This window comes from Mustela erminea, chromosome X (genome assembly GCF_009829155.1).
Source record: "Mustela erminea isolate mMusErm1 chromosome X, mMusErm1.Pri, whole genome shotgun sequence".
NCBI lineage: Eukaryota > Metazoa > Chordata > Mammalia > Carnivora > Mustelidae > Mustela > Mustela erminea.
Window position 1 is genome coordinate 33,860,660 of NC_045635.1, and position 13,134 is coordinate 33,873,793.

The following is a 13,134-nucleotide window of genomic DNA, read 5'->3' on the forward strand; positions in this document are numbered from 1 at the left end:
AGGTATGCTTCAACTGCTAAAAACCGTAACTTGTAGATAAGCTCAAAATGTAACATAACCTCATAAAAGCAACTTTTAAAATATATTGGGGCATAATGGGTAACTTTTGCTATCAGCCACGCATTACATCCATGGAACTCTTTACTGAAATATTCACAATCCCTCTAGACAGAGAACCAGCAAACTGAATTAGAGGTTTAATTTGGAGTAACATTCTCCCAAATTAAAAAAAAAAGACTATAAAATTCCATAAGTTGAAAGTACCATTTATGTTTCCTTTTGGTGCCTTGAATTTAAACCACTGCTCTCCCTCATCATCTCTCAATTTGCATTTGGTCTCTGACTCCACACCATATGTGTGTTTTAATATTGAAGAAGACAAAAGTAATAGCCGTATATACTAGTCCAAACACAGACGCATCCTATTTCTTCTTTAGACTGCTAAAGTTGCTGCCTCTGACTGGACATTTTTACACTGCTTGCCCAGAAAGCCAGAAGAAGTGGACGATGAAGTGTTTTATTCTCCACGATCACTAGTATTCCCAGAGGCTGAAAACAGGAAGTGGACAATCATGGTGAGCAAGAAATGGGGAATGGAAGCTAAGAAGAGGTTCTCTGTGTGGTCCTAACTTGGTCATTCATGCCTTTTGGTAAATAATAAGCAACTGAGATTATCTACCCATATGACTTACTCATAAGGCATCTATTTTTTCCCAGAAAGTTCATAATAGATTATTATTGCTTCTTAGCATGTATATTATATTTTTAATGGTATAAAATTGATGTCCTTCCAAATATATCTATTTTATTTTATTGCCTTTTTTTTTTAAGAAAGAGAGAGAGTGAGAAAGAGTGGGTCAGGGGGTGGGGCAGAGGGAGAGGATGAGAGAATCCCAAGCAGGTCCCATGCCAAGTGTGGAGCCCTAGGCTGGGCTCAGTCTTATGGCCCTGAGATCATGACCTGAGCTGAAATCAAGATTTGGGTGCTCATCCGAATGAGCCACCCAGGTGCCCCCAAATATATCTATTTTAATAAAAATTGAGGCTGCTCTTAATCAGCCTGAACACCAGCCACCATTGTCTGCCAACCATTATATTTTATAATTCTTATTTTACAGTCCCCTTGTTAATAATTATAGAGATTCCAAATTCAGTGCCTGGCACAAAATGAATATTTAAAGAAATCTTATTTCCTTTCTCTTTTCTTCCTTTTATGACTTACCTAGATCATTGTTTTGGTTCTCTACTTGACTTTGGCTCTATAGATATATCTGCTTTAGGTACTAAACATTTCCAGAACTGCAACAAAACAAATTTAACAAAATACTTCTCCACTTAACATAAGTTTCATCTTCATCACTGCTATTCTAGGAAATATTAACCTTACATCTGTGTGTTACAATAGTCCAAGCATCACCTTCTTCTCTGAAAAACTGACAATCATGTGTCATAATTTAGTACCACTGTGGGTTTTTTGTTTTTATTTTTGTTTTTGTTTTTTAGTTTTTAGTGATTTAACTGATTTCAATTACTGTACCAGCTGGGGTCTTACTAGCAAACAGAGGCCCCTCTAGGAAAGATAAAAAGATAATATAAGAATTTATTAAGAGACATTTAGCAGTGCCCAGAATCTCTGGAGAAAGAAGGTGCAGCAAGTCATTCCTGGATACCACATATTCAGAAACAACACACACAGGAAAATCGCCCAACAACATCGTGGTTTTTTAGTAGCCAAACAGCACTGACACAGCTATGCAAAGCCTGGTACCTAAGACCCCTGAAACTAAATGCCAGATACTCCATTATTGCTGCCCCAGCTGAACCAGATACCCCCCATCTGCTTAGACCAGAAGATCTAATCTCTCAGACAATGGCTTTCAATGCACATTGTTCGCTTATGACTCTAAGACTTGAGTACCTACAGTTGAGTGTCATGTCTGCACTGTAGCTTTTGGGAAAAGTAGTTTATAACTTTCAAATTCTGGAGTACAGAAAAATGAGCTGGAAAAGACTCTGGTAATTTTTTTAATCTAATGGGAATTCATTTTATCTAAATGGGAATAGATAGGGTTATTTTATCTAAATGGGAATAGATAGGGTTATTGTGAGCATTAAAATAATACATGTAGAGCATTTAGTATGGTATCTAATACACTGTAAGTATTATGATAATTATTATCACTGACATCTTCTTCATTGTTGATCTAATACAGTGACCAGGAGGGTTTTGAGCTCCACTATGGCTGCTTGAAAGCCTATCATGGTTTCCTTTCCAATGGAAAGTTATATGTCAGGTCTAAATTTGTCATATATAATAGGAGGTATGGTTTTGTTTTTACTGTACCTTCCAGCTGGCCACCTCAGGACACTAGTTTTGGCCAAAATGGCAATTGCCATGTTATCTAGACCAGTGCTTCCAAAGCTTTTTTAAAAAATTTTTTTATTATGTTACATTAGTCACCATACAGTACTTCATTAGTTTTTGATGATGTATTGTTACATGATTTATTGTTTGCATATAACACCCAGTGCTCCATGTAACACATCCCCTCCTTAATACCTATCACCAGGCTCACCCATCCCCCCACCCTTCTCCCCTCTAAAACCCTCAGTTTGTTTCTTGGCATCTATAGTCTCTCATCATTCATCTCCCCCTCTAATTCCACCCCCCTTCATTTTTTCCTTCCTTCTCCTAATGTCCTCCGTGCTATTCCTTATGTTCCATAAATAAGTGAAACCATATGATAATTGTCTTTCTCTGCTTGACTTATTTCACTTAACATAATCTCCTCCAGTTCCAGCAATGTTGATGCAAATGCGGGGTATTCATCCTTTCTGATGGCTGAGTAATATTCCATTATATATATGGACCACATCTTCTTTATCCATTTGTCTGTTGAAGGACATCTTGGCTCCTTCCACAGTTTGGCTATTGTGTACACTGCTACTATGAACATTGGGGTGCATGTAGCCTTTCTTTTCACTACATCTGTATCTTTGGGTAGTGTAGTATAATTGCTGGGTCATAGGATAGCCTTAACTTTTTGAGGACTCTCCCCAATGTTTTCCAAAGTGGCTGTACCAACTTGCATTTCCACCAACAGTGTAAGAGGGTTCACTTTTCTCCTCATCCTCTCCAGCATTTGTTGTTTCTTATCTGGTCAATTTTTGCCATTCTAACTATTTGAATCACCTAGGGATCTTGTTAAAGTGCAGATAGATTCAATAGGCCCCAAGATGGGGCCCAAGATCCAGCATTTCTAACAAGCATTTAGGTAATGCAGATGCTGCTGTCCTGGAGACCACATTTTGAGTAGCAAAGATCTAGATGGCAAAAAAGAAAATGTGAGTTCTTCAACTACATACACCAGGAAGAGACATGGCAAAATATTTTCCTCAAGCTCTAGTTTTCTCAGAAGATGACTGAAGTTACAAAGATAAATCAACCCAAATCTGTTAAAACATGACCTTTGCAGAAATTCAGTGGGGAAAAATTAAAAGAAATGTTGCTAAAATATCATTTATGGAAATGTTCTCCACTTCTGAATTTTTGAAGATCTTATTAAACAACATCTTTAAATTGAATTTACTTAAAAAAATTAAATACATCATGTATTCATATTAAGATGCTTACAAGGATAAATATAGATACATATAGATACATATAGATAGATATAGATAGATAGATAGATACACACATACATAAACAAAGGGAAATCTTATGTCCACCTATTTTCCATCCGCCTAAGACCTACCACCATCTCTCCATACCCTACCTTCCTGAAGTGCCCACTATTAATAGGGGAAAATATATTTCAAAGCAAACAAGAGGCATAGCCATGTTAAAATGAAGGTAGAGCATCTAAAATAGAAAGAATATTGCCTGGGAGTGAGAAGACTTGCACCCTAGATGCATTCTTTATATACTGCATACTTTATATACTTTTTTTTTATCTTCAGTTAGCCAGCATATACTTTATATATTTTATATAGTCTTTAATGCTCGTCAACTCTGCCACCTTGGATAAGTATTACCTCCCTGGGTCCTGGTTTCCTCACAGATAAGATCAACAGATCAAACTATACAGATGGCAAATGATTTTTAATCATAGGGCCCTCAGTCTCAGCAACAGGCTACTTAAGTTATCTATGTTCAGAAGGTTCTAAGCCTGCCTGTGGTCTCAGAAAGAAAGTGGCATAACTGACTAGTGACACCTGACATGGATTCTGGAAGAGAGGTGGTGACACACATACTACATTCTTCAATTCTCTGAGTTAGAGACTAGAGGTCCCATTGAGTGAAGTTCATGTTTGCAGTCGTATACTATGCATCTACTGGGTGCTGGTCCCTCTGCCAGGCATTTGGAGATTAAAAAAAAAAAAAAGAATAGTATGTAGTCCCCAGTTAGCCTGTACAATTCATAGGAATATGATATTTTCAGGGGAGATGAGACCCTAGAGATTGTCTAGTCTAAATTCCTATTTTACATGGAAAGAAATGATTCTTAAGTAACTTATTTAGAATGGCATTTAGGCTCAACACTACTGAGACACATTTCTCTGGGATGTTCTAAAGGCACAATACTTGTTTTCCTCTAGAAATTCCCTAGCCAGTGCAATAGCTACTAGGCACTTGTGGCTATTTCTATTTAAATTTAAACTAATTAAAATATAATGAAATGTAAGAGTGTATTCCTCAGACATACTAAGCACATATTAAGTGCTCAATAGCTACACATGGCTGGTGGCTACATTATTTGTATCTGACAGCACAGACATAGAACATTTTGATAACTGCAGAATGTTTTACTGGACAGGACTACTGTCTAGAGAACGATTTCCACACACAATTTCATTTAAAATCAGGATGGAAGAAGAAAAGAAAAATACAATCTAGCCTCAAGTTCTAACATGTCCATAATGACTAATGTCAAATACATAACTAAATAGGGTGTGGCTTGCTCCAAAAGCATATAACATTTTTATTAACATATAATGTATTATTTGCTTCAGGGGTACAGGTCTATGATTCATCAGTCTTACACAATTCACAGGGCTCACCGTAGCACATGCCTTCCCCAGCAAATGCATATTCTTTCAGTACTTAGAGGAGCTTTTCAAGGCCTCTATGTTGGGTGAATTCTAGCTGTGCTCTTTAGAACACTCTAGTAATCATATCATTCTCTCCATAGTGCACAAGGGACAAGCCTTTGGATGCCTTTGTTTTATTTTGTTTTTTTATTTTTTTCATTTTTTAAAAATTTATTTTCAGCATAAGAGTATTCATTGTTTTTGCACCACACCCAGTTCTCCATGCAATCCGTGCCCTCTCTAATACCCACCACCTGGTTCCCCCAATCTCCCACCCCCTGCCCCTTCAAAACCCTCAGATTGTTTTTCAGAGTCCATAGTCTCTCATGGTTCACTCCCCTTCCAATTTCCCTCAACTCCCTTCTCCTCTCCATCTCCCCTTGTCCTCCATGCTATTTGTTATGCTCCACAAATAAGTGAAACCATATGATAATTGCCGCTCTCTGCTTGACTTATTTCACTCAGCATAATCTATTCCAGTCCCATCCATGTTGCTATAAAAGTTGGATAATCATTCTTTCTGATGGAGGCATAATACTCCATAGTGTATATGGACCACATCTTCCTTATCCATTTGTCCGTTGAAGGGCATCTTGGTTCTTTCCACAGTTTGGCGACCGTGGCCATTGCTGCTATAAACAGTGGAGTACAGATGGCCCTTCTTTTCACCACATCTATATCTTTGGGGTAAATACCTAGAAGTGCAATTGTAGGGTCATAGGGAAGCTCTATTTTTAGTTTTTTAGGAATCTCCACACTGCTCTCCAAAGTGGCTGCACCAAATTGCATTCCCACCAACAGTGTAAGAGGGTTCCCCTTTCTCCACATCCCCTCCAACACATGTTGTTTCCTGTCTTGCTAATTTTGGCCATTCTAACTGGTGTAAGGTGGTATCTCAATGTGGTTTTAATTTGAATCTCCCTGATGGCTAGTGATGATGAGCATTTTTTCATGTGTCTGATAGCCTCTTCACTGGAGAAGTGTCTGTTCATACCTTAAAGAACTAGAGAATCAACAACAAATCAAACCAACTCCACATATAAGTAGGGAAATTATCAAGATTAGAGCTAAGATCAATCAGGTAGAAACCAGAGATACAGTAGAACGTATCAATGAAACTAGAAGCTGGTTTTTTGAAAGAATCAATAAGATCAATAAACCATTGACCACACTAATACAAAAGAAAAGAGAGAAAGCCCAAATTCATAAAATTATGAATGAAAAGGGAACGATCACAACTAACACCAAGGAAGTAGAAACAATCATCAGAAGTTATTATATGCCAATAAACTAAGCAACCTAGATGAAATGGATGCATTCCTGGAAAACTATAAACTCCCAAAATTGAACCAGGAAGAAACTGACAACCTGAATAGACCAATATCTAGTAACGAGATTGAAGCAGTGATCAAAAACCTCCCAAAATTTGGTGAATGCTGTGAAGTGTGTAAACCTGGTGATTCACAGACCTGTACCCCTGGGGATAAAAATATATGTTTATAAAAAATTAAAAATTAAAAAAAAAACCCTCCCAAAAAACAAGAGCCCAGGACCTGATGGATTCCCTGGGGAATTTATCAAACTTTCAAAGAAGAAATAACACCTATTCTCTTGAAGCTATTTCAAAAAATTGAAGCAGATGGAAAATTTCCAGACTCTTTCTATGAAACCAGCATTACTCTGATCCCCAAACCAGGCAAAGACCCTAACAAAAAGAATAATTTCAGACCAGTATCACTGATGAATATGGATGCTAAGATTCTCAACAAGATCGTAGCAAACAGGATCCAATAGCACATTAAAAAGATTATCCACCATGGTGGGATTCATTCCTGGGCTACAAGGATGGTTCAACATTCGCAAATCAATCAATGTGATACAACAAATTAATATGAGAAGAGAGAAGAACCACATGGTCCTCTCAATTGATGCAGAAAAACCATTTGACAAAATCCAGCATCCGTTCCTGATTAAAACGCTTCAAAGTATAGGGATAGAGGGAACATTCCTGAACTTCATAAAATCTATCTATGAAAGACCCACAACAATTATCATCCTCAATGGGAAAAAGCTTGCAGCCTTCCTGTTGAGATCAGGAACACGACAAGGATGCCCACTCTCACCACTCTTGTTCAACATAGTATTAGAAGTCCTAGCAACAGCAATCAGACAACAAAGAGAAATAAAAGGTATCCAAATTGGCAATGAAGAAGTCAAACTCTCTCTCTTCACAGATGACATGATTCTTTATATGGAAAACCCAAAAGACTCCACCCCCAAACTACTAGAACTCATACAACAATTTATTTTGTTTTTTAAATATACCCTCTCCTCCCCACAAAGTTTGCTTTTGTATTTTTCAGTAATTAGGAAGGCTGTAGAACTCATAAAATGTCAGGTACATTTCTTCCTCTGCCTACAGTTTTTACTGTGGACCTGAAGTAACCTAAAGAGACTGCGCAGTAGAGCTGATACTTCAAAGCACTGCTATCAGAATGGTCCTTAGATATGCAACACCACTGCAAAGCTAATTCACAGTATTTTCGTACTTTATTTCTCTCCAAATTAGGGGTGACAGATCAAATACAGGATACGCAGTTAAATTGGAATTTTAGCTAAACAACAAATAATTGTTTAGTATAGGTATGTCCCATGCAATATTTGGAACATACTTACAGTTTAAAAAAAACTGTTGCTTTCTTAAATGCCAATTTAACTGTCTGTATTTATTTATTCATTTAACCAAATCTGGCAACTCTACTCCAAGTTGACTTTATAAGACTTAACATTTGAAAATAAATTTGACACTTGCAATGACCATTAACAATAAAAAAAAAACCTGAAATGTGATCCTAAAAACCCATAAAGAAGCTTAAAATATTTTACCTTGAAGGTGTTCTTATCCTAGAGTTTGGCCTTCCTAGTTTCTTCTTGTCATTGAAATCTCAAATGTTATTCCTTTAACAAGGCCTTCACTGGCCACCCACTCTTTTTTCTTAAATTTTATTTTATTTTTTCAGTGTTCCAAGATTCATTGTTTATGAATCACACCTAGTGCTCCACGCAATACATGCCCTCCTTGATCCCCAGCACCAGGCTCACCCAACCCCTACCCCCTTTCCCCTCCAAAACCCTCAGTTTGTTTCTCAAAGTCCACAGTCTCTCATGGTTTTTCTCCCTCTACAATTTCCCCCAACAATTTCTCCCTCTACAACTTCCCCCAACGACCTCCGTGTTATTCCTTATACCCCACAAGTAAATGAAACTATATGATAATTGACTCTCTCTGCTTGACTTATTTCACTCAGCTTAATCTCCTCCAGTCCCATCCATGTTTATACAAAAGTTGGGTATTCATCCTTTCTGATGCAGGTATAATATTCCATTGTATATATGGACCATATCTTCTTTTTTAATTAATTTTTTTATTTTTTTAAAAACATATAATATATTTTTATCCCCAGGGGTACAGGTCTGTGAATCACCACGTTTACACACTTCTCATGGCGGGTGAAGGGGGTAGGAGAAGAATAAATGAAACAAGATGGGATTGGGTGGACCATATCTTCTTTATCCATTCATCTGTTGAAGGGCATCTTGGCTCTTTCCACAGTTTGGTGACTGTGGCCATTGCTGCTATGAATATTGGGGTACAGATGGCCCTTCTGTTCACTACATCTGTATCTTTGGGGTAAATATCCAGTAGTGCAATTGCAGGATTATAGGGTAGCTCTATTTTTAATTTATTAAGGAATCTCCACGCTGTTTTCCAAAGTGACTGCACAACTTGCATTCCTACCAAGAGTGTAAGAGGGTTCCCCATTCTCCACATCCTTTCCAACACTTGTTGTTCCCTGTACTGTTGATTTTGACCATTCTAACTGGTGTGAGGTGCTATCTCAATATGGTTTTGATTTGGATCTCCCTGATACTAATGATGATGAAAATTTTTTCATGTGTCTGTTAGCCATTTGTATGTCTTCTTTGGAGAAGTGTCTGTTCATGTCTTCTGCCCATTTTTTGATGTGATTACCTGTTTTGTGGGTGTTGAGTTTGAGGAGTTTTTCATAGATCTTGGATATCAGCCCTTTGTCTGTAGTATAATTTTGTGAATATCTTCTCCCATTCCCTGGGCTGCCTCTTTGTTTTGTTAACTATTTCCTTTGCTACCCACTGTTAAAGAGGTTCTTCATCCTCCTTTATCACATTATTTTATTTTATTTAAATATTTTAAAAATTTATTTATTTGAGAGAGACATAGGGCTCGATCCCAGGACCCCAGGATCATGACCTGAGCCAAAATCAGACACTTGGTCCACTGAGGCACCCAGGTGCCCCTCCATTTTTTATTTTACTTATTAATGACATTTATCCCGACTTGGTATTTTTCTGTTTGTTGCCTGTCCCCCTACTATAAAGAAAACGCCTTCATAAGAGCATCGATCTTGTCTATAATGCTCTTTGTTATACCTGGAAGGGAGCATGACACCCTATATTTGTGCTCAAAACATTTTTTGTAGCCTACTGGTGATATAGGGTATTGCTTCTAGAATATAGACTTTGGAAATTATGTTAAAATTCTGACTCTCTATGTGATCCTGAGCAAGTCCAGTTTATTCATATGATAATGGAGATAAAAATAGAAATAACATAAGTTTATGAGGATTAAATGAGGTAAGAGTCATCTAAGCATAGTGATTAAGATCTTAGGGACAGGCAGATGTAAATCCATCCCCTACTACTACCACTCAGGAAATACCTACACCTTCCTCTCTCTTACCACTTCACACAAGTAGGGAAGGATATGAAGTGTTATGGTGCACATAAAGCACTCAATACAGGGCCGAACACATGGATACTGTTCAGTAAATACATTCAATGAATACCTATGAAATAGAAAACTTGCATTTCTGGTATAGGCTAGGGACACATGTACAGTATGGTCAAAAGGAGACAGTAAGAACATGTAAGGCTGTTCCTCCACCTCCTAAGGGTGAAGTCAGAGAAACCTGAGTCTAAACCCAGTTGTTTACTATCTGCTTTTTCCAGGATCTTCCCATATATAAATGATAGTAACAGAAGTTACCTTAGAAGCTTATTGCATTAAATGAGATAATGGATAGACATTTCTACCTAGCAGCACCTAGCACAGTGCCTGGCAAATATTTCTTAAGTGACCAACATATGATAAGGCATTTAGTCTGGTACACAGTAAGCACTCAGTAAGCATTTGTTGTGGTTGTTTCTGATATTATTACTATTGTCATTATTGTGGAAGCTGGGAAGAGTAAAAGTGCAAATTACCATTTGTGGGTAAATTATAAATATCCCTTCATGAGGACCCAGATTCAGGCAGACATTATTTGTTAGCCCAAATAATTTACTTTTCTTATTCTACATCGGATTGATTCTAAACTTCTCTAGGTTATAAGTGACCAAACCACAGCATAAACATCTGGATGAGAGGGATTATATTTCTCTAAAACCAACCAATACCTAGGTTTCACTTATGACTGGAAAATCCAATAATGGCTACCACCATGGTATCTCATTTCAACTGTCTTATCCACAAGTTCTGGAATGAGGCCTAAGTAAGCATGGCGTTTCTGCATTTATTTGGGTCGGTCTGATCCTTCCAGACCTTCCTCTATCCAAATAAAAATAGATATTAATTTAGAACTGTCCCCTTATCATTTCCTTCGGAAAACACATTTTAACTACAGGCCTTCAAAGCAGCAATCCATTTCCTCTTCCTTAGATCCCTAAGCAGAGTCTTGCTAATATTTGCCCATTTCTTTCTTTCTCTTTCTTTGTTGTGTCATCCCAGGCTGTCATGGTGTCCCTGCTGACAGATTATTCACCTCAGCTTCAGAAACCAAAGTTTTGATGCAGTGATGTTTGTCAAGAGAGAAACAATGTTCTTCAGTACCTGAAAAAGTCAACGTATGGAGGAAGGAGAAGAGAATCTAAGAAATAAACAAATCTTGACACACAGTATAGGTGAATGATGTGATACTGCTTTACCATTGTGAAACCTTCCTGAAGGCCTTAATTTAAGCGCCGATGCACTACAATACATGGCTTGACTTGGTTTAAACTCTCTAATGCACAATTTCGAGTTACATTTGGGTATTATATTAATAGTCGTGTACACTTGCTTCAACTAAACATAAAATACTGTGTTCATAATGCATAATGTCTAAGCCATTAAATGTAATCTATGCTTATTACCTTAATAAATTATCACTTGTGCTAATTTGTAAGTAAACATTTACCAGGCAGTCAGCTGCTGGTAGATCTGTGGGCTGTGTTCATATCCCCCAGGACCAACAAGGAAGCCAAATGATCCATCTTGCTGATGTAGTAGTTTTCAGGCAAATGAGGTGGACAGACATTTACTTATGCATGGAGGAAATGATGAAATTCTCGGAAAACAGCTATAACAGTGCCCAAATTCGAGTTTTTTCTGGTTATATGTGGGAAGGATTTTTCAAAAGCACACACCTCTTCTCCGTAATGAACATTTAATGTCAAAAGCCTAAAGAAGCCTTTGTGAACAAGTGGCAAAACCATGGAAACCTAGGTGGGAACATAAGATCCGTTGCAGAGTGATATTTTCGTAGGTTCAAATTCTCTAGCAGAAGCAATTTAATTTTTTCATGTTTGTGCTTATTGTGCATCTACTCACACCCCACACCGGATATGTCTATAAATGCACTGCTTGCCACATTTTAGTCCATTCTCTTCTCTACAATTTCTAACCAGGATAACAAAAATTTGCATCACTGGATTATTGTAATTAAGGCTACATGCTTTTGTGGGTGATCAAAATTTGTATTGTTGTATTATTATGATACAAATTAAACATTTTTAGTCAAAATATTAAATAACATAAGTGGAACTTTAAGAAAATAATGTATTTCACAGAGGAAAAAAAAATAACCATCTTTATGTTCTGCCTCTACTATTAGAAGAATGTTTCCAGGCTGGTTGACAGATATTCTTTAGCAGATAACTATGACTTAAGTGAGTAAGAGATGAATTACAAATTAGATTTGCAATGAACATGCAATAAAATATATTTTTAGGGAGGAAAAGGCAGATAATGTTATAAGAGAAAAATCCATTTTTTCTAGTAAATATCAAAGTTGACTTTCTTGTCTATGGTAATTTCTTAGGACCACTCAAGAAAGAAAGAATGGAGTTTAACAGACTATCTTCTTTCAGTAGAGAGTATAGAATGATTTAACCAGAAGGTGCCATATACACTGTGGAAGCTCTCCCTCAAATTACCTATATATAAAGGACATAATCCTAAGTATACTTCTACTATCTAAATGGTTGCCCATGGTAATGACCTTTCTTTACGGGTTACTCTCTGAACCAAATGGAAGGTATATTCTTCACTCAATCAAAAATAACTTCTAATCATTTTCTTGTCATAATGTAATCACTTTATCTCAATAAGCCCCCAAGTTTTCTTTTTATGTATACACCAATTTAATATCTTTCTCAACGTAAAACTATAGGAATTTATTTGCTTTCTTAACTTTTCATCTTACAAAGACATTATTTATAACATTAGGAATAAAGAAAACAAGGAAGGAAGATATAGCCTTAATTTTTCCAAGGCTATTTTTAATCTCCTATTTTTACTTTTTATGTTTTCTTCCCTCATCACGTTTTCTGTATATCTACTGCATCAGCAAAGATTAACAAAAACTCCAGCAATGACCCTTGGGTCTCTGGTGTACATAATAGATCCTAACCATTTAATATAACTTGCCAAAGATTTACTTTCTTCCAGGATTTCTTCACACAATATTGGAAGTAAAACATCAAGTAATTACACTGCGATGATTTCAGTGTTGGAGAAGAATCAACATGTTTCTTTCCCCCCAATTTTAAGTTTCTAGGAACTTAAGAAAAGTAATTCATTGTCAAATATTTCTAACTGATATTGCATTAGTGACTTAACTATAGTAAAATACCCAGGCAAATCTGCACAGATTAGCATGGCAATGCTATGTTAGACCTCCTACA

The 13,134-nt window shown here is 36.8% G+C and overlaps 1 protein-coding gene across 1 annotated transcript in view; it reads left to right on the top strand.

Moving 5' to 3' along the window:
• The window catches only part of OTC (ornithine carbamoyltransferase), a 64,264-nt gene extending 52,982 nt beyond the window's left edge, over positions 1-11,282 (top strand). Inside the window, exons 9-10 of the mRNA XM_032331441.1 lie at positions 438-575; positions 10,919-11,282. Coding sequence (XP_032187332.1) covers positions 438-575; positions 10,919-10,978 — 198 coding nt within the window. The 3' untranslated portion in view covers positions 10,979-11,282. The remainder of the gene's footprint in view (positions 1-437; positions 576-10,918) is intronic.
• Positions 11,283-13,134: the final 1,852 nt, after the last annotated feature.